This window comes from Sander lucioperca, chromosome 1, assembly GCF_008315115.2.
Source record: "Sander lucioperca isolate FBNREF2018 chromosome 1, SLUC_FBN_1.2, whole genome shotgun sequence".
NCBI classification, from domain to species: domain Eukaryota; kingdom Metazoa; phylum Chordata; class Actinopteri; order Perciformes; family Percidae; genus Sander; species Sander lucioperca.
The window spans coordinates 25,686,387-25,710,029 of NC_050173.1; the positions used below are offsets into that span (position 1 = coordinate 25,686,387).

The window sequence follows — 23,643 nt, forward strand, 5'->3', positions numbered from 1 at the left end:
AACACTATATCTTTACAATAGTAAAACTGCATTCTTACTGTTTTTCAGAAAGTAATAGAGGTGAAAGCAATGGAAACACCACATTCATTTGTATTTAGAGATTATGCAGACATCCAGTGTGATGAAGAACTTGCCGCATGATGCTGGAGAGAGGCAGGATTAGTCACACTATTCTTTGTCACTGTTATGTACCTTTAGTTTTTTGTTTTTTTTTCCAGGAATTCCATAAATTACTAGAGACAAAATACTATATTGAAGCAAACTGCTGATTTTCATTACTTCTTGTTTACCTTATGTAACAATTGGTATATTATAAAATCTATATCTTTTCTTTAAAGAAACTATTGAGTAGTGTGAAGTTACTCAAATTGTTCAAACTGTAAAGATGAAAAGTTTGTAATTTCTGTATTGGTGTTTGATGCTACTGTGACACTCAGTGTGTTTTGAGTGACAGTGTGTGTTGTCTCAGTGAGGATTGTTCTGAGTGTTTCTCTGCACTGAGTCTGTTTTGAGATGTGTGTTAAGAGTTGTGTTGCTTGGAATGAGTTTTGCAGGTGATGTGAACTGTTTAGCTCAGGTGACTGTTGGTAGTGCAGACTGTAGTTAGAGTTTTGCACATGTGGCTTCAGTTGTGACCAGTGTTGTTTAGCAATCGAAAAAAAAACTGTAACAGGTGTTGCTTTGGAAGTTCACCAGGACAGGAAATGGTGATCATTCACTTTTTAGTTTACAATGACAATGTGTCTGAAAATGCCCTCAAAGGAGGGGTAGTGCTTGTCTCTGAGTGCCAGTGATCCGCAGGTACTGATGTTGATGAGCATCCAGAGTGTGTGATAGTGATCTGAATGCATTGATTGTGCTGAGAAAGAAGCACAGAGAAGCATTACAGCGCCATCTACTGTCTGGAACCTCTTTTGGTCTCTTCTTCCAGACAAGGTGCTCTGATACAGGCCTACCTGCTAGGTGTTGTTTGAGCTTCACCGGCGGCTTTATACCTATTTTATTCTGTTCTGTTCTATGTAAATATTGCACATAAGTAGATATTGCATCTACAGAAAGCGTGTTTTTGTCAGCTTTCCTATTCAAATAAGTCAAACGGAGACTTTTTTTTATAATTCATTCAATAGCCGTGCTTTTGACCCAATCTCTTTCCTCGTCTGCTTTGCCTCAGCTGTAACATTCAACACTGTAATGGCTATTTGATTGCAGCGCTGTGCCTGCGACCTGAATGAGTAAGGGAGCACAGTTACAATCTCATGCGCAGAAACTGTACTTTACCTCATAAACACATGAGCCACTGCAGAGTTTCAATGTAATTTGGTGTAATTGCCTAAGCTACAGTGTAATGTTGCATCTGTGTTTTCTTTTACCGACCTGTAAATTAAATGGCTAAACACAAGACGTTGCTTGACATTGTATCTAGCTGCCGTTCAGTATCAATGCCAACGTTAATGGTCGCCTATCATCTAACTCTGATTTATAGAGAGTTTTGGCTTATTTTTCTACACTCTTGGGGACCTGATTGAAAGCGGGTTTTTTTTGGGTTTTTTTTGCGCTTTATCAACTTTGAAATGAGTAATTTAAGAGATATAGTTACATTTAATGTGTTTAAGTTAAAGTTTCTTTGAGGTAAATGGCTGTCTTACAGTAATACAGTAATGCACCAATACAGTACCCTGTGTGTTGTATGTTTTGGACCCCTTATCTAGTTGTTGTATGTTGATGCCGTATCTTAGATACTGTTATTTGCAGAGCCGGGGTCCTGTTTACTATCAAGATAATGGAGTTGCCATGTGGCTCTGCTCTGTTTGTGTTGCTCATAGCAGATTGTTGAGGTTTTGGTTCAGTTTCACAGGGTGTCTGGATTTCAAATCCGTGTAGGAGTTTACCACTGCAGCCCAAGGTTCAATTTCCAACTGCAGATTGTATTTATAAACCCAAATGATCACAGACACATGAGTCATAAAAATTATTTGAAATGATATGATATGATACAGTGCATACAATAAAATCTGACAGTCTGACAATCACTTTCCTCACTGCTGAGCTGGCCACCCAGCCTGAATGAGGTGAGTTTACTTTGCTTTCACTGGAGAGTTTTAGCATGACATGATCTACATAGATCCAGGGGATTAAGAGGATATGAATAATTAATTAATTGATTATGACGTTTCTGTCAATAGACTTTTTAATTAATCGACTAATTGCTGCAGCTCTAATGCTACCCTCTTACTACAAAAAGATGTGTTACACTGGAAAGACGATTTGGAGAAATCTTTTGTCAGAGCACCTTGCGCGATGCACATACACGACATCTTCAGCTTGGGCGGCCCCACTTGGATAAAAGCCTCCAAATTATGCACATACCTGCAGCAGCACCACCCAATATCTCACAGAAAATTAAAATAAATACTTAGCTGTATAAAATAACATCTACTTCTAGTACCCCTTCTGTTGTATCTCTTTGGAGTGGTTGTAATGCGGTTGGCAGCCATTTTGTTGAGGTAACGATATAAAGTTGTGAAATTAGCCCGTCCTTGTAAAGACTGGTGTAGTTTTATCCTGGAAAACATTAACAGTCAGTGGCAATTACCTCTCAATGGCTGCCTTCTGCGGTGTGTGTGTGGGTGTGTACGAATGTGTGTGTGTGGCAGAGAGAGCAACAATGGGGATGGTGTTTGGATTGCACGTACGTCATGTATGTTGGGTGTGCAAACTTCGCCAATCTGCATGCTTTTGTGTGTGTGTGTGTGTGTGTGTGTGTGTGTGTGTGTGTGCATGCGTGAATAAGCGAGAGAGAGCATTTTGTTCACCACATGATAGCAATATGTGCTGATTGTGCTCTCCTGGGCCCTGCCCTCCGGATGCCTCCACCCTAGGTTATTTTTTAAACACAGACACACACACACACACACACACACACACACACACACACACACACACACACACACACACACACACACACACCTAACATGTCCCACTTTAAACTCATCTCCCACCCTTTCACTTTGTCCTTGACCTTTTTCTCTCCACATTCTTGCTTTCTCTCTTCTTTCATTGTTATATTTCCCCGTCTTCCTTTGTTTTGTGTTGTGTTTTTCTCAGCATCTTCATCTATATGCTTTTCTTGTTCTATACACCCTTATCTCGCTTCTTTTCTTCTACTATTCTCATCATCCTCATTCTTTCACCTTGGTTTCTTTAACGTCCTCTTTTAGTCATTTTCTGTTGGTTCTGCATTATGTCCTTTCCTATTATGTATCCTATTTTTCTTTACTCGTTCTTATGTCTCTCCATCCTCCATCTTTGCCATTTATCCTACAGTTCTCTTCTTCTTCTATTCCTCCTTTCTTCTTTTCTGTCCTTCCTACCCTCCATCCATTCTTCTTTGCTCAACCTTTATTCCTGCCATTGCTGTCCTTTCCCTTCTTCATCTATTCCCCCTCCTACTTCACCCCTTCCTCCTCCCGCCATCACCCTCCCAGCCCATGCCCCCCTCTCCATTAGCAGATTAGATTTAGTCCCATAATGCCGCTGGGCACCATGATTTTACCGGCTCTCATTACTCCTAAATCATCTTTTCGTTCTCTCTCCCTCTCTTTCTCTCTCTCTGACTCTCTGTCTCTCTCTCTCTCTCTCTCTCTCAAATATGCAAATACACACACTACACACACACACACACACACACACACACATACACAGGCGTTCACACACGCCATATGCCAAGGCCTGTGCACCGTAACACACCTGAATTAGCGGCAGAGCTAGTGATTTGTGATGCAGTGTGATTGGGTGGGAAGGGTGAATTTGGTTCAATTTCTATCTGTCCGCATCTATCCTATATTCCTCTCCATATATTCCCCCGGGGCATGAATGATTTTCATATCACAAGACATCCGCTCCTATGCTGTTATACGAGGTGTTTTGGAGCAGAAATTTCTGGAATGAAGGAATGGTTTAGTACAATTTTTGAAGGACAGGTTGTTTTCTTTTTTTGTCGTGTACTGTAACTGATTGTAGAGAAAGGGACAGATGTAAAAGAGGGGAAAAGACAGACAGGCAGAGATGGAGAAAAAAACTAAAAGAGTTGGTTATATTTATGCATGCGTGTGAGCGAGCGAGAGCAGCCATTAGTTCAGTGTTCATCATTCCCGTTGTGTCAGCGTCTTATCGTTTATTATGGCAGCGGGTGAGTTAGCTGTACTTTTACCCTCTGCGACAAAACTGCTGATCACCATGTCCATTTTAATCATGCCACGACAGCTTCAAGCACATTTACAACATTCATCTACATGCTGTGCTAAATGTATCATATATTAAACACCATCCTGTACCAAGATACCTCTTAGCATTTGAGGCTTATTGGCCTAGAATTTAGAAGAAAAAAAAATTGTAAAGCAGAAAAAATATTGGTATGAAGGAGAGCAGAAAAATTAAACAGTGGTCTTTCATTTTCAAAATAACTTGATTAGATTGATAAAATTGTATCATATACTGTATAATACAAGATAGTGGTTTTGAGTTTCACAAGGAAATATTTTTCTTGCCCAAGATGTACGGTAATGTGAATATTATCTGTCATATTTAGTCATTTAATATGTTCAGGTATCAGTAGTGTAATATAAGTTAACTATATATCTTTTTTTCTACTGAGATCTTCCGAAAAAATAATTTGGCCTTATGTTTTTCTTTTTCTTTTTTACATTTTTATCTTTTCGTCGTTGAAACCGGAATTTACTGCACCCTTAACTCTGCTCGTCATGAAAAATCACTGTTATACTTTGCAATTTCTCAATAGAGAACAATTTTGTTTTTTTTCTTCTCTTTTTTTAACCTTGATTTGACCAGGCAAATTTACTAAAAATCCATTTCCTGCACATGTCCTGTTTTCTACAAACTACAAACTACAGAGAAAGCCTGCTGGAGAGGAACAATAACGCAGAATCTGGATCCACTCATCTAATCTCTCTGCCTTAATGGGCACTGCTGCTTTTCAGACACACCCTGAAACACACACACACACACACACACACACACACACAAACAGTAAACCATCTACACACATACATGGATGTGGATATGGTTGCAGGCATGATAACATTTATTCAACCAGTACATAAACACTTGACTTTTCTTAGAGTTGGACCATGACAGTCTCAACGAGGATGTGGATACAGTCGAAGGCAGACACACAAACATTTATAAGCACACACTCACATAGATCCCTCTCTTCCAGTTAGCCCTGACATTAGCCACTCGCTTTTTCTAACTGGATCATGGGGCTTACTAAAGAGATTAGGGCCTAGAGACAGCATAGTAACCACACACACACACACACACACACACACACACACACACACACACACACACACACACACACACACACACACACACACATGCTCTCACGTACACAAAAAAGTGTTTTCCTGCTCCCTGGTTGTCTCTTTTATTCCTTTCTCTCCCTCCATCTCCCCAACTTCTCTCTTTCTGTATATATCACACACACACACACACACACACACACACACACACACACACACACACACACACACACACACACACACACACACACACTCAACCAGACAGGCCCTCAGGCTAAAAAGACAGCAGCCAGTGGCCATTGTTGAAGACAGTCTGTCAGAGGAATTAGCCTACTGCTGCATGGGAAGGGAGGATGACAGTCTGCTCTGTTAGCCATCACAATCACTTTATTTCACCAAGTACACTCAGACAGATAAAACAATGGTAAAAAAAAAAGCCTTCCTTTATTTCTGTGCATTTGCTTCACTACTGCGTTACGAAACACCAAGGAAGAAGGTTGAGAATATTGCAATTTAAAGTGCTTTTCAGACATGAGAGGTGTAGTATGAGGAGCTTGGTAGTAAGTAGTTTAAAACGCAATAGTTTTAACTTTTATACTGTTCAACTGCTCTTAAAATATGCTGGATGGGATAAGATTACTGTTGTGAATAAATCTATTCAGGTTTGAAAACTACACTGAAAATATATATATATTTTAAACATTTTAGTGCTAGTAATTTTAAGTCAATGATGTCATTCATATTCTTGATTGTTGCCTTTAACATATTACATACAGTTTCCTTGATTGAATAGCACCTGCACTTTGGGCACACAAGATTCATCCTCGTTGATGCTCTGTGGGTTGTAATTTTGTTTTGCTGGTTGACAGATTTATTTTTTATTTTTATAGCTAAACAATGTTGCCAGTCGGCATTTGGGCTAATATTGCCCACCTTTGTCGGGATTTAGTTCCTTAGCAAACCACTCGATGCAATTTGCATCAAAACGGCATCCTTCATAATTCATAATTTAGTCAAACCAGAACACACTCAAAAGTCTTTTTAGGATAAACATTCATGAATCAGCGTAGAAAGCATATAAAAAGCATTCTTTTTAAATTAAGATTCTAATTCACAATCTTCAAATTTTGAAATTGTTTGACTTTTAATGGTGCAAACATATATCACAAGATATTGGACAAAATTGTGTTAAACTGTTAGTATTTTCCATGAAAAACAGCGTAGAACACATAGTATTACCAAAATGCCAAATCATGGCATTTCTGAGTAGCCTATTGAATCTAAAATAACAATACATGGCCAGCTAAGACAGTAAAAAACAAGCAAAAAAAGCCCAAAGTTCAAAGGGTTAAATTCATTTGTCATAACGTTTTTAATGCTAGAACACCATTGTAGTGCTAATTGTAGTACCGGGAAGTATGAACACTTATTTGTAAACAACATTCAGATATTTAGTATCACGTAATTTTCAGATTAGCTTTCAGACATTCTTTCAGATTTTGGCCCAAAGTGATTTAAGAAACCTTCTTTGCACACAAGGGTGACACTGTGTCAACCTTTACAAGGAAACACATTATGTCATCTTCAGCACACAGGAGCCTTGACTCCCTTATGTCTTGCTGGGCTCAAACTCACATTTGCCCGCATCTTACTCTCAATTGTACTCTTCTCTCAGCATCATGAAAGGTCATAGAGCTATTTGCCAAACACAGAGACAACAAAGGCTTTATGTGCTTCTTTTCTCTCGCTTTCCTCTCTTTCATACACACACACACTGTCACATTTTATCTCACCACCATCCTCTCACTGCTTGAGGCACCTGTCCTGTCCTGTCCTGTTCTGTTCTGTTCTGTTTCTGTTTCTTTGCTAAAAGTTAATTGACCCACTGGCAAATGGCCTGCAGTAACCTTGACAACACTGACCTGCTGAGAGATGGATCAGAATAAAGAGAAATGCCTTATATGTATAGCTATATATATATGCACACACACACACACACACACACACACACACACACACACACACACACACACACACACACACACACACACACACACACACACACACACCCAATACAGTCATGTATAGTGCAGATTCAGTGCCATGCATGCATGTTTGTAGAAGCACTGCATCACACACACACACACACACACACACACACACACACACACACACACACACACACACACACACACACACACACACACACCCACCCAATACAGTCATGAATAGTGCAGATTCAGTGCCATGCATGCATGTTTGTAGAAGCACTGCATCACACACACACACACACACACACGCATAGACACACACACACACACACACACACACACACACACACGCACGCATGCATGCACGCACGCACGCATGCGCGCACACACACACACACACACACACACACACACACACACACACACACACACACACACACACTTCCAGCAGTCCCCTTCTTCTGTCCAATCTGCTAATTTGTGGCGTATTATTTATGGGTGCCGAGGTGCTCCCCAGATGCTTAGAAAGGCAAAACGCCACAGTCAGCTTCCTTATTCACACCTCCTCCTCTCCGTCTCTCCATACCTCCATCACACCCCCTTTCATCCCTCTATCATTTACTCAAACTTACCTTTACTACTTCTTACATCCATTTTCCCTCCATCACCTGCCAGCTTCACCTCGCCTGCTGTCGACCCTTGTCTTTCCTCTTTTCCTCTCCTCATGCCTCTTTCCTCCTTTTAGTCTCTCTAACAACCTATTTTCTTTAAAACATGTCCATTTCTCCTTCTATGACGAAAAACAGGGGTTGTTGGGTTCATCCTTATTCTAATGGCAAACCTTTGCTCCACCAATCTTCTGTTCCTACATCAAGCATTTATCAGTGAGCTGCACTATTTACTTTAAAGGTTTGTCCAGCCATTTACTAGGAGAATGATTTAATCACATAGCCTACAACAGGATTTATTCCTGTTATAATGATGCTCTTGGTTGTTTTCAGTTGTTCAATTGCTTTTTTTTAGCTTCATTTGCTTCTTTAATTCATAATCTCTTAATCCAATGAGGTTTTATTTATTACAACATTTGATATAGTTTAAGATAAGACAGGATTGGCATATCTGATCAGAGGTTTAGACAACTGTCTGTGGACTAAGGGGCTCTCAAATAGCCATACAGTATATTGGTTAAAACTATTTCTCAAAGAACAAATCCATTTAGTCAAGGAGCTTTGGCCTTTCTCAGAATGAGAATCTCCAGCCTAAATCCTCCATCACCCGTAATGCTTCAAATCCATTTCAAACTGAGGATCATTCAATTCATATGGGATAATCCATTCCCAGATCATCTTTTTGATGCAGATGTATTGCATTACGTTGCATTGCAATTATTCCACTTAGGTGTCAATTATGCATGCATAAGCTCAATCAAATGTCAGTATACTGCATCTGTTTCTGAAGCTTTATGGAAAAAAAAACAACAAAACATTTAATTCAGGATCAATTACATACAATATACAATTTGACTTTGAGTAATTGATCATGATTCCATAGCACACCTTATCAGTGTTATGCCGGTCCATTTGATCCAAAGAGTCCTCCAATAAAATAAGCATATATTGTCATTTTGGCAGGTTTAACAGCTTTTTGCAGGTCAAGATGCAACATATACATATCAGTGTTTTTACTAAAGGGTTGACTCCATTCTCACTAAAGTAATACATTTAAAAAGTCACTGCATATATCAATGGAGTGCAACTATATGTTGAATGCAGGGACACAACCTTTCCTTGTTACCAATATGATTTATTATTCTTGTCAAGTTTTTAAAAGATGAAAAAAAATCACATAACATCCTTATACAAATGCAGCTGACATTGCATCCTCTTGATGTTACAGGGTAGATAATATTACCATGCTCTTCTGGTAAAACACACTTTTTATGATTTTTAAGTTGTAATCTTAATTAAAGGATTACAATGTCCTCTGTGAGTTGAGAAAATTGCTCAGCTTCAGAATACAGTAGATAAGCCAAGAAAAATAAGCTTGAAAATGGTGATTTCATCTGCTGTTGTCATGTCAGTAATGAGTATAATAGAATACTATTAAAGCTATTTTGCTTTCATTTAGAGTCTACGTATAATTTTTGTTTTGGCAGGTTTTACTTCAAATGAATACATCAAAATTGAAGACTTTGATTTTATACTGTACGTTACCGTAACATACATTTATCTCATTAGTGATAAAGCACCCTAAGCGTGCTCACAGTTAGGTGTGGTTTTATAGGACTTGGTGGATTTGGTCAAGGTTGATAAGCATGAAAATAACATTGCCCTGATGTACATGTGAGACGCTAAATCTATTCCAATAGAGAGACAAAGAAATATATTTCATCTGTCTGTCTCCAATCTATCTTTTCACCCATCCCTGCATCCATCACACTATTGTATGTTGCTATCTTTTTTTCCCCCTTCCTGTTAATCCGCCCTCCCCTCCCTCCATCTATCTCTTCATCCATTCTAATGTCGTCTCTTGATCCTTTCCTGCTGAAGTTTTATTAGGACCATAAATGTCCCGAAGAGCCTGCAATATCGCTTAGCTAAAGCACTAGAAGAAAAGGAAGGACTAACAAGAAGAAGAAAAAAAAGCAAAGAGAGGCAGAGTAGTAATATCGCTTAGTCCTGCGGATGACAATTCAAATAAGAAAATATATTAAAACAAAATGGCGTCAGGGACATTACAGCGAATTAGCCAATTACAAATGACCATGTGTGCGCCCCACTACCTTAACCTCTCCAACAATTTTTTTTCTAATAGTAACTCATCTAAATTTGTTGGACGTCTTTCGGGCGTGGGGCCAGAAAAGCTTTTATACCCATAAAGGCCTATGGATCACAGAGAATTGCATTAAGCTGTCCAATTTAATTACAGTATCGACAAAACATAATAGATACTTACAGCCTTACGGAGAGCGATGGGTCGAGTAGGGGAAAGAGCAGAGGAGAGAGAGAGAGAGAGAGAGAGAGAGAGAGAGAGAGAGAGAGAGAGAGAGAGAGGGAGAGAGAGAGAGAGAGAGAAACGAAAAGTGCAGACATTGTCCATTTTTAATGCTGATGCAGTGTATCAAAGGAGGCGTTTGAGGAACGTGTGTGTGTGTGTCTATGTAGGTGTGTGTCTCTAATGAAGGATTTGCAAGGGCCCATGAGAGCTTTTGAGAAGGCTTAGTTTGATTTAGATGCTACTGCTCCCCGATGGCTGTTTCACTCGCAAACGCACACAGATACACAGCACTTTACCGTCTACACACACACACACACACACACACCCACGCACAATCTTACACAATGTCACTTGTATACACACTTGCACACACTTATTGAACAAGCCCCACCACACACACACACACACACACACACACACACACACACACACACACTTAGTTAGATCAGTGTAATGGAACGAGTTAGGAGAGTGGCTGTCCTGTCCCGTCCTGTCCAAGCCAGCCTGAGCTCTGAGCTGTCATCCTCCCGTCCACCATGATCAATAGATGGGGGCAATATTTTTATTCATAATGTGCCCATTTAATTAAATCACAGGGAGTGGAGCGTGGGGGGGGATTGAATAGGGGAGGAGAATGGATGAGGCGGGGGTTACAAGACGAAGCAAGGGCACCGAGTCAAAAGACTGATGAAGAATTACAAAGACTGGAAAGAGAAAGTCTAAAAGGGGGCGAAGTATGGAAGGAAGACCATTCTGTGTGACCTCCATTATACGATAGTACACCAGGATACAGAGGACAAACTTGAAAGCAATATGTGTCTGATGTAAAGTATTTTTTGCTGAAACATTTTCCATAAAAATGACATTTCTTCTGTTAAATAAAGAACCAGCTTCCAGGGAGCTCATGCAATTTGGAAGAAACACATGCTAAAACCATATTGTTAAGAAGAATCAAACAAGAACTAAAGGTAAAGAATGTGAAGATAGAATCCACTTCAGTAAAAAGACCATCATTACTTTGGAGCCCAAATCAATAACAAAATTTGGCAATGAAAAATTACTTTAAGTTGTATAACTTTAAGAAATCAAAAGAGTCAGTCCAAAACTGCAGTCCTACTGTCTGCAACGCACTGCCAGCATGTTGGATAATATATCCCCACCTAGTTTGTTGGCACAAATCAGAACTCACTCAAGTAGAGTAACTTTGCAGCCAAGATTAGAAGGCCGTGGCTGTAATGGGAAAGTTCCAATTTTGAATGCATGGAGTTATATGTCTGTGGCATTGCCAAAATACAGCATTTATAGTCAGTAAGTTTTCCCAGGATAAATGAAGGTTAGAATAAAAGTTGCTATAAGTTCCTTTTGAACATGCCCAACCAAATAATAGTTAGTAGAGCCGAGTATACAAAGGCTAAATTTGAATTATTTCCACTCAGATGCCACATTGCAACAACAGACCTCCCTGTTTGCTGTTGAAAAAAAATAAAATATATATATATTAGATCATATAAATACATGTCTACACTCACTGTGTGGTAACCAGCTAGTAATCTGGGAAAATCCATTCATGTATCTATATTTCATATATGCAATGTGACAAAAAGTGAGGGGAAAGTTTTATAGCAATCTTTACCATTTAAAGCCAAAACATGAATTGACCATGTTATTCTGCTTTTAAATTTAAACACTCTTCTATCACAGGCATTAAAACATTTCCGTGTATTTATTGTGACTTAAAGGGCGTACTTAACAGTATTAAAATGGTATAAAGGACACTTATAGACTTAAAGGACACAATAGTTCCAAAGGTTACAGATACCTACTAGGATATTTCAATTACTATCACAGTACAGGCCGTACGCACTGTAATACCTGCTGCATGACTTTGGTCTTACCCTACAGTAGAGTGCCTTAAAAAACAAGGAGAATATGAGCTAGCCAGCAGTCGATATTTATTACTCTCTTTATGGAACAATATTAAATGCAGTTACAGTCCCCAAGGGAGAGAAAAAGAGACAGAGAGAGAGAAAGTGAGATAGCGGGGTGGAAAAAGAAAGTGAGAGAAGAATACGAGAGACAGGGAGAAAATAAGTGCGAGGCTTGAGTTCAGCATTGAAGGTCTCTTAGGTTTCAAAAATGAAATTGTGCCACCTCTGTCTTCCTTCTCTATCCCTTTTTTTCCTCTCCGTCAGTTTTCCTCCTGTTTCACTCCTCTCTCTTTTTCATCTCTCCCATGGACCTTAGCCAAGGGTCATCTCGTTTTCTTTCGTCCACTACAGTCACTCTTCTTTTAATAAAAGACACACACTGAGACACACACAAAGATGCATACATTGTCGCCCATACAATCTCACTTGCCCGCTGTTGCTTTCACGGCGAGACAAACAAATTCTACCTGACACACGGGTACACACCTTTGCTGCCTTCCTTGTCATCTTTGTCAAACTGAGACCTCCTGTGATGCCATCTGACACAAAGTCATATGAAATCAAACAGGCCTGTTTCCACTCCCCCGTTCGCAGGTTAATGGTACAGAGTGGCCGTGGCTCATATCTAAGCAAGCCTGAGGGCGGATCCATCTAATATCTGGTGTCTACTGTTACACACAAAAAGTGGAGGGTGAGATATCCTAGGAGAAAAGCTAATTTGGTATGTGTGTATGTTAGAAAGAGGGAAAAACATAGACGTATATGTGCATGTGTTTCTGTTTTCATATCTGCATGTGCATTGCTGAGGCGTATGCGGGTACAAGTGTGTTTGTATGCACAGTGTGTGTTTGTAAAGGGTTAACACCAGTATCCCAGGAGGCACTGTTTAGCATTGTGTGTGTGTTTCTGTGTGTTTTAAAGGGTTAACAGTAATATCCGAAGTGGCAAAGGGTGACCTGGCAAGTGTTATTATTCTCCTCACATGAATAATGGAACTTAATATGGAGGACGGTGATCGCCGGAAGCACGCACACACACACACACACACACACACACACACACACACACACACACACACACACACACACACACACACAAACACACCCTCACACACCAACAGGACCACTACCCCAACCCGAAAAGGATCTTGCTGTCATCCTCAATCCCTCCAGATTTCTAGGGGCACAGAGAGCCAGCATACCCAGAGAGGAGAGGCCTTGGCTGGGGAAACATTAACCGAGGGTGGGGGGTCTGTGTGGTGAAAGGGAAAGGTCTGGAAGACATTTGGTCAAAATGTAATCATGCAGTTCTTAGGACGCCATTACAAACATGGAATGGATAATGGAAGATGTTTTTCTTCTGCTGTTACTGTTTGTTGTTGTTTTTCTTCTTCTTCTTCTTCTTCATTTTCTCATTGTACCCATAAATACTAAACTTTGCTTACTGTGAACCTTTGCGTTGTTTGTCTTGTTATCCAGTTCTTGCAATCTCCCAATTTTTTAAAAAGATCTGAAGTTGTTTTCATAATCAGTATCACTATAATTTACAGAATTTGTCATCCTAATAGAACTAATGTATAATTCAAACAGCCATCCGTCTCTTTAATAGATTTTTTAGGAGATTAATTGCCTTCTCCCTCAAATGCTGTGGCAATAGAGGAGGACCAAAACGGCTAAATCCAATAAATGAAATGTGGAAGCAAATTGCTAGACACTGGTGTACAAACTATCCAGCTAACCAAGTGAGCCTTGTGTCTGCCCGTGTGTGTGTGTGTGTGTGTGTGTGTGTGTGTGTGTGTGTGTGCGTGCGTGTGTGTGTTTGTGTGGTCTTGTTTAACTATATTCGTGGGGTCCAAAAACCGGGAATACAGTGTACTTGTGGGGTCACGACAGCTTTGTGGGGCCAAAATGCTGGACCCAGCAAGTTTAAAGGGCTGTTTGAGGGTTAAGACTTGGTTTTAAGATTATGGTTAGAATTAGGTTGTGGTTAGGGTGAGGGTAAGGGTTAAGGTTAGGCATTTAGTTCTGATGGTTAAGGTTAGGGTAAGGGGCTAGGGAATGCATTAGGTCAATGACGGGGCCCCCACAAAGATAGTATGCACTGTGTGTGTGTGTGTGTGTGTGTGTGTGTGTGTGTGTGTGTGTTGGTCATTCAGCGAGTGTCCTTTTCAAGGACCACAGGCCAATCTCCTGTTGGTGATAGCCTTTGCTTTACTCAAAGGTCAGCAGGTATGACTCAGAGAGATGGGAGGAGGACTGTTCACTTGAAAACATAACGTAGCTCTAGATGTTGAATGTGTGACAAGAACAATACTTTACAATAGAGTAAAGAATTAATTATTTTTAATATTTGACAGTACAAAGGGTGCTTAAACATTGAAGACTCTGAATGACTATCTTCTCAATCAGCTTTCTACTATGAGCAATGGGGTCCTACATGAAGACATTTCCTGCCCGGTCTTTAGCAACATTTGAATCATAATGTGATGACGGTTGTTGGATTGTTTGCTTTTGTTGCCAGGCCACTCTCAGTCAAATCTCTTGAAGCAAATTCGTTTTTTGATTTAAAAAAAAAAATGTTTTCAGAGGGTTATGGCCTTCGCTGTTCAGGAATTGCGTGAAGTGACCTGAAGACAACATCATTTTTGTCCCTACATTTCTTCATCTATATTTCTGTTGGAGCTTGAGGTAGTGAAAATGGTCAGCCATGGCTATTCAGTTTAGCCTTTTTTTGGTTCAAAGCCTGCACTTTTTATTTACGTTTTTGTGATTTGCTGTGTTTTGCCAGTGACCACACCAGAATTAAATTTTTCTAGCAAATCTATTCTTCTCTGTTTCAAGCTGATGAGACATTTCTATTTGTAAATCTTGCCTAGTGCAGCTTAAAACAATTACTACACACACATCAGACTGATACATAGTTTATCTTAACTTAATTAACTATTAACACATTTTAAGGATAGCAAACATCCCTTTTCTCATTCACTTATTGAATCCTGTCAAACTCATTAAAATCAAATGTGTTATTTTTTTGTAGTTTCTAATAAAATGTTGATGAGGTGTACATGTTTTGTTTACACCTTCCAAAATGTCACCCAAAACATTTCCATAACCCTAAAACCGATTGCACAAGTGGACAACGGCAACCACCAACCACTTGTATGATGAAAACTTAATTCGAGCCTTGTGACATATGAGTTTTATTATGGTGGCCTAAACTGTGGACTTCCGGAGCTGGTGTCAGTCACTCAGCTGGAGTCATAAAGGCCGACAGAGAGACACACAGTCTCATAATGGCTTTTATTTGACTTGGATGGCTTTCCTTCTGTTAGAAGCAATAACAAATAAATATCATGGTGGGTAAACAAAACAATAAAAGATTTATTAGCCATGGAACTCCTCTGAAATATGACTTCTTAATGTTTTTTTTTTTTCTTGTTCTCATTCTCTTGCTTTCTCGTTTTTTTTTTTAATCGTTTTCCACTCTGTCAGCAGTCCACAGAGGGGAGGTTGGTATAAAACAGATGCAAATCATAGAGATAAACAAGATAGATGTATGGATATAGTTAGTTAGGTAGATAGACGAAGGGAATGGATAGAAAGGAGTGCAAGAGTGATAAGAGCTTTGCTTTGTGTTTGCTTCCTATTTGCTCTGTCAACGTCATCATGGGAGCAACACAGACAGAAAAAAAAGAAAGCCTCCTTACAGAAAATCCTATCAATACCCAAAAAGTGTCAAAACCTTCAAAACAAAAGTGTAAACACAAGGAATATTTTCCGGCTGTGCTGCACATTAAAATATCATAATACCATTCCTGTCCGTCATGTTTGCTTTTTTTGTGCTCCTTCATTACCGCAATCGCTGAGCAAAATTACACATGAAAGCACATATTTTCGTTGCCTAAAGAGTATACAATGCCAGGCACATACTTTTCCCATCAAGGCCTGAGGAGAGAAAAAAAAAAAAAAACGGGAAACGCTCATCTCTTGTCAAACAAAAGGAATGAGCCAGAAAACACAGGGCTTAAAGGGAAACGTCAAAAATGATGAAACCTTGTTAGTTTGAGGAAATGAGTTTTCTGTTTTCCGAGCACGGCCCGCCAATTAACATTCACAGCCCTAATAAAAGTTGATTGGCTCTAGAATAATGCACAACCAATTTTCCTCCGTGACTGTAATTCAGGCGGTGTAAACGTATGTGAGGGTTTATGTATGTGTGGCTGTATGTGTGAGTATGTTTACTCCAATGTGTACTGTATGTGTGTGGGCGCGTATGCGTGCCATTGTCTGTCTTTGAAAATTGACCAATAACAGGCTGCGTTTATTAACTGCATGACAGGAAAATGTTATGAATATGGTTGGTATGTGTCAGGGTCAAACAGAAAACTCATGCATGCATGGACCTGTGTTTGTGTGCTGCCGCTGATTGGCTTTGTTAGCACGTGTGTGTTTGTGTGTGTTTTGTGTGTGTGTGTGTGTGTGTGTGGTTGTGTGTGTGTGTGTGTGTGTGTGTGTGTGTGTGTGTGTGTGTGTGTGTGTGTGTGTGTGTGTGTGTGTGTGTGTGTGTGCGTGCGTGCGTGCGTGTGTTCAACTCAGGCCTGACTGTCAGGAATATAGGGTGATTAGCTTGTCTGATATTTCATACTTCTCTAATTACATTGTGCTTTCTGAACCCGGTTTGCCTGCCAGGCCTTCTCCCACAAACAACACTAATAGAGTTAAGGCCAGGCTGTTGTGTCATGTCAAAAATCATTTGGCTCATATCGGTATTCATTATGGAGGAAGAAAAAGCCTTAAAAAAAACGTAGCAGGGCCGTTGTACTTTCTGATATGTTCAGTGTGTGAGTTAAAGAGAAAGAGGAGCAGAGAAAGAATGCATCAAGCAAAATGTTGCTTGATGGTGGTAGTAAAATGTGTGTGTGTGTTTTTGGGTTTCTCAATATAGGTTTATTTTTCCTTCAGAGCAACGCTGCGTTGTTGGATGGCTTAAGTTAGAAGAAGTTAGAAGAAAAGAAAAACTTTTACATTAAAATCATACAAAACGCACATCTAACACACACACACACACACACACACACACACACACACACACACAGTTTTTTTATTCTGACTCTTTTCTTCTTTCCACGTACTTTCCCCATCACTGCCTCTCCATTAATCACACACACACTCCCATATGCACACACACACACTTCAAGGCAGTAGATGGACTCATGCCAGCAGTATTTCTGATTGTTCTTTTTGTCTTTAAAGCTCTTTGGACCAAATTGTTCCACTGATCATAAATGTCATATCATCCTCTCCCTCTCTCTCTCTCCATCTCTTTCTCCTTCTGTGCCTTTGTACTGTAATTGGCTTTGTGTGTGTGTGTGTGTGTGTGTGTGTGTGTGTGTGTGCGTGCGTGCGTGTGCGTGTGCGTGTACCTGTGTGTGGCATAGATCAAATGTCTGTGGTTTTGTTTTTCATTTGACCATATCTCTTTGAGTGCTTGGAATACCTCAACTAATGTCACTCTCCCTCTCTCTCCCTCCCTCTGTCTGCCTGTCTCTCTCTCTCGCTCCAGAGACCTCAGCGAGAACCAGATTCAGGCGGTTCCAAGGAAAGCTTTCAGAGGAATCACAAGTGTCAAGAACCTGTAAGCACAACTACTCTCCCTTCCATTCGTCCATCTTTCTACCTCCCACCTCATTCATCCTTTCTAGTCTCAGTTTTACTGAGTACAATTTGTGTTATTATCTCACAGAAAAGTTGATCCTAATCAGTGTTATTCCTGGACATGGGATCAAATCTATTTTCTGAATCACGAATGGGGTTTGGATTCGTTTCACATGATGTGTCTGTTATAGCCATCTTCCCCTGCACCTTCTCAATCTATTTAGCATTCTGCTTTTCATCACTTCTCCCTGTCCTTCTCCCTTTTCCTCTTCACACCTTCTCTATACTTTTTTTCACCTCCCCCCATATTCCCACTTTTCTCATCTTCTTCTTCTGTCTCCTCCTCTCCCTCTCCTCTCTTCCTGTCCAGAGAGGATTTGTCCTCACGTCAAGCGCTCAATACTCCGCTGTCATTTATTCATGACGACCTAATCACTAATTGTGTGATCAATACAGTGCCTAATCAATGTTTCTTATCAATAATGGCTGATCAATCTGGCCTGATGGTGTGTAGGAAACTACTAGACAGACGCTTAGGGGTAAACAATGTCCTCAATGTGAGAGAGTTTGATATAGGAATAGAATAGAATAGAACTGTATGTAAGCTGGATGATGCTGAAAAAAAAGCTGATTTTCTCAACAAATCTCTGTGTAAATTAAAGTTTGCTGTTGTGTTTTTTCAGTCATGACTGACATGACAGATGGAAGGAAGGGAGAATGGGATAGAAAATAGAGCAGAGCATAATAACTACAAGATGCAAAAAGATAATAACCCATCCTTTTGGATGCTTCACAAGCTTTATTTCACTACTAGAGCTGTCGGCTGACAGAAAACAAACACATAAACAATATGCTTTGGTTAAATGAGAGAGAAAGTAAAAGAGAGAGCAAAACAGAGAGTAAGAGGATGATTGGGATCTTCACATACAGATTTTCTTTTGAAGTGATTTCATTGCAATTCAAACAAATAATTATAATCACACTTTTTCAACATTGTATTATGCAATGTGTAGGAAAACTGCATACATTGGGTAAATAAAACAAGATAAAAAGTTCACAAAAATGGATTTAAACTTAGAAGTAAATAAATCATCATTGCAATCACTAATGCAAATACGAGTGTAATTGTTGCCTTGTAATTGCATGCCAACTGGATTTGTCATATTTATCCACTAGACTAGTGGTGGGTGAAAATAAATCATTTATTTTAAATTAACCTTGTGGTGAGATATTTTTCTCAACCACAAAAATTATATTGGGCTGGCAAGTGCTGCTAATTGGCATCCAACCTTGGTAGAAGTGTTTGTAGCTGTGATTAGCTGTTATTAGATGTTATATTGTACCCCCCTGTGTACATCAAACTAGTGTTTTCTCAACACAAAAGTTATGATTTAAGATAGATTCATTACAAACAGAGAACCCGCGAGGAATTCTGTGCCCAGGTTTGGGTTGGAACAGCCATCACAACATTACATTCCACAAGCAAAAACATCCATATAATCACCTTAAAATGTGAAGTTATGTGTGCTTGAACTGTCAAGAACTATGTTTTTCTAGCACTTTTTCATTGGGCAATCTGTGAATTGATTAATATGCATCTTGATACAGATCAGTAATTCAGAGTTAGCAGACAGGCAAATGTGCTTCTCTGCTTAGTTTCTTCTCCCAAGTGTGATGTAAGTTCAATATGGCCGCCAAAGTCTACAGGACATTATTACTCTTAAGTTAAATGGACCTGCAAGTGCCTGTACTCTGTACTGCTGTGTGTGTGTGTGTGTGTGTGTGTGTGTGTGTGTGTGTAACTGAGTGAGTGTCAGCTCTCATGGCTGAGCTCCAAACCTTTGAGTTCAGGTTGGCCTCTGATCATCTGATCTACTCTCCTTTCTCACACCGGACATAATCCAAACTAAACGCACCACCTTACCTTTTTGACCTTAGACTCACTCAAGTATTTCACAATTATTTGAAGTTTGGTGCCAGATAACTGCACGGCAAATCACTATCTTAGTTGCAATGTTGCAGCACCTTGCATGTCTTTACCCTGTATTTATCCATGCAAGCTCGGCAGCATCGGTAATTCCCTGCGTCACATTCATAAATTAACACACAATTACACCTGAGAGTTGCCCAGCATAACCACAGTCTCCTACTGTCGTCCCACGAAGCAGATCCAATGTACAGCAGGTGAAATTCAATTAGTTTCCTGACTTTTCACATTGAATTTAAATTGCCCTTACCTTTTTAACGCCACACTCTCTGTTCTAACATGGCTCTAACACCTTCTGCCAAAGCTATAAAGTTATATCAATCAAATTTGACGATACAATTGTCTCTTCCCACGTTAAAATGTTTTGCACTGAATTGCTTTGACCTACAAAGTGACTCATTTTACTTTTTTTGTGCCAAAATTAGGAGTGACTTAGGCATATTAAGATCATTCATTTCTTTTGCCTCCTTTTTTTTTGATGTTTTACATGTACAGCACCTCCACATCTTCCTTCTCCTCCTCTTTCCTATTCTCCTCATCTTTCCTTCCTCTTGTCAGTGCCACTTTCAAACACTCTCTCCTTATCCTTTCTACCTCCCCCCATGTTTTCCATGCATCACTTTCCCTTTCTGCTCTCTCCCTTCATCTGTCATAATATCTTCATCCTCTATTCCTTCCTTCCTTCCCAATCATTCGTCATTCTTCCTCTTGTTTCTCTTATCCCATCATCTGTCGGTCAATCTTTTGTCTTTCCTCCCTCTTTCCCTCTTAGTCTATGTTCTCTCTTTCAATTATTTTCTCTTTTATCCTCAATCTCTCTTTCTCTTCTTTTACTCTGCTCCCCATCCATTCCTCCCTCCTCTCTCGCATCCTTCCATTCCAAGCCTTCTCCAACTATTCCCCTCCCTTTAATTTTCTCTCCCTCTCTCTTATTTATTTTCTCAATATTTAACTCTTCTTCCTTTTCCACCCCCCTCCATCCCTCCATCCCTCCATCCCTCCATCCCTCCCTCCCTCCATTAGACAAGGTGACTCCTGCAGTAAAAGGCTCCAACCCTCCATTATGCCACAGAGTAAAAAAAAAAAAAACTTCATGACATTCTGTCCCTGGTGGACACAGCATTGATTTTCTCGTATGTCTCTCGCCCCCTTTCACTTTGTCTCTCTCCCCCTTGCTCTCACTTTCTCCTCTGTCTCGCTCACTCACTCGCAATCTATGTCTCTCGCCCTTTCTGTCTAACTGTTTCTCAGAGGGTAGGGTCTCTATCCCTCCCTCTCGGTTGTTCCCTTTCATGCTTCCTGGTGGCTAGTATAGTATCCATTTATTGCACTTCTTTCACACACACACACACACACACACACACACACACACACACACACACACACACACACACACACACACACACACACACACACACACACACACACACAGACTTTTTTGACCCTGCTATCAGATTGACTGCTTTGCTGAAACTGCCAAGAAACTGGCAAATATGATTACTGTAGTCTTCTGCTAACCTAAGGAGACATGTACAGTATATGCCATACATCTGTGTGTAGGTGTTTGTGTGTACATGTGTGTTGGTACAGTATATACATTGTGCTGACTGCTGGTCCTGTCATCCCCCAAATCTCAACCTGTCAGACAAAGTACAGATGATCAAGGTAAATGTAGAGTAAGAATGGGTAGAAAGCATATTGCAAAATTCCTGTAATACGCTCTGTGTTTTGTGGTTTTATCTGCCGTATGTCAAATTCTGGATGCTTATCTTTTTGTATCTAATCTTATCTAATCTGATTTTCTGTAACCTAATCTTGTCTCGTCATGTCTTGTCTTGCCTTGTCTTGCCTTGCCAGAAAAGTCATCATGTTAATACACCGGTGAATGTCCTACAACATGGTTTCTTTGGCATCTAACACCTCTGCTCATAACAAAGCTCAGAATGCAGCAGGGAAAAGCATCTGATACCTTCTCAAGAACAAGATGCTATAGAATCGCACAATTGTTCCAAGAAAACTGTGTCGAGTGTGATCACTGGTGGCAGGTTCCCTCTGCACACAGGAAGTGACAAATTAAAAATGAAGAGAGAAATACAAAAGTAGCTCCTAAACAGCGTCAAGCAAGCTCTCTGTCTACAGAAAACTGCCTGACCATTTGCTCCATCACCTCCACCATAAGACTAAAAGAATACATTTCAGTCTGTGGTGTGGGCAGCATGCTTAAGTTAAATAATTTCTGAGTATTTACAATATCCCAACCTTTACTGCGTTTTTGATCCACCAAAGTCAAGTCACTGCACCAAATGCAGTCTTACATGGATGTGTTGTGAAACCTATACATCAGAAGACCTTGTTAAACTGTCAACGCTCGGCCTGGGTTGACACTTACTGAGTGTCTGTGTCTTTGTGACCAACAACCACTAGCATTTCAGCTAAAAAGCTCTGTGCTATTGATGTAACAGCTTTATTTGAACTGGATGGAGCACTAAGCTTTGTTCATTATGAGTGTTGAGTCAAAGATCTAAAGATATGTTTAAAAAGTTTGCCATCTAAAAGCGACATTGCCACAGCCAAGCAGTTACAGAATGAGTTTAATTAACCATGTATTAACCATACATGTTCAACACTATCATAACCCCCTTGTGTGATTTCCCCAAGGACATTGGTGAGATAGTTAATAGAAAATCCAATGTGGCTGGGTTGGCTCAGTGGGTACAGCAGGCGCCCATATACTGAGAGGTTTATGCCTCAACGCAGTTTGAATCCGACCCGTGACGATTTCCTGCATGTCTTCCCCCTCTCTCTCCTTTCTCACCTAGCTGTCCTGTCAAATTAAAGGCGAAAAAGACCAAAAAAATAATCTTTAAAAATAAAAATCCAACAACTCAAAACATTGTTTGTTGTGTTGCAAAGACCTTGCTTAAATTGGTGTTGTATCACAACTCATTCAGTTCAACTCAAAATGTATTCATCCCTCAGGGTGCAATTTTAGTCAATTTGAGGCAATCTGGTTTGCAAACATGACAGCATAAAATCACGACAAACAATTAATTCACACATTTCAAAGCAATGAAAAGGCTTAAAATATTCACAGAAAGATAAAAATCAAATAACAGCAAAAATGAAAAAGTACTGAGCGATCATAAAAAAAACGTATAACTATAGGCTAAAGGTGATAATGTTGAAAATGACACATCCCTGCCCTTCTTCGAACAATTGGATTGAGTGCCATACTTACCATAGGCTAGGTTCAAATGGCACATTTAAACATTTTACTGACTTATTTTGATGGTGTCATATACTGTCATACAGCACGTTTACACAGTAAGAGGAAAGTATATTAAAACATTTTTTTTGCATACGTTTCTAAATGAGTGACAACCTCAACCAGGCTGATGCAGAAAACAACCACCCAACTTGTATCCCAAACTGGTTACAGCCAACAGCAAAAGTAAAATAATCTTCCGAAACTATTTACGTCTGACATGCAGATATAATTGATAAAATCATAATATGAGATTCTGTCAGACTGAGTTAAACCTATTCTCTGGAAACCTATATAAAGGTTATACTACAATATTCAGTAGCTACTGAAATGCTTTCTGCTAACAGTGAGGAGGACAGAAAATCCAAGACAAATGTGATCAACCACAGATGCTGTATGTGTACAGTTGTAGTCACGCTTAAATCACAACATATGGGAGTCAGTCATGCTGGGAGGCATATAGCAGTAGTTGGCTTACAGAGAAGCATGGACGCATCAGA

At 39.8% G+C, this 23,643-nt stretch overlaps 1 protein-coding gene across 2 annotated transcripts in view; it reads left to right on the forward strand.

Annotated features, from left to right (window-relative positions):
* Positions 1-23,643, forward strand: part of slit3 (slit homolog 3 (Drosophila)) — a 255,991-nt gene that overhangs the window by 121,405 nt on the left and 110,943 nt on the right. For both annotated transcript variants that reach the window (XM_036001165.1, XM_036001156.1), the window contains exon 5: positions 17,800-17,871. Coding sequence is in view for 1 of the 2 variants with exons in the window: in XM_036001156.1 (XP_035857049.1) it covers positions 17,800-17,871 (72 nt within the window). In the remaining variant the exon portion in view is untranslated. The remainder of the gene's footprint in view (positions 1-17,799; positions 17,872-23,643) is intronic.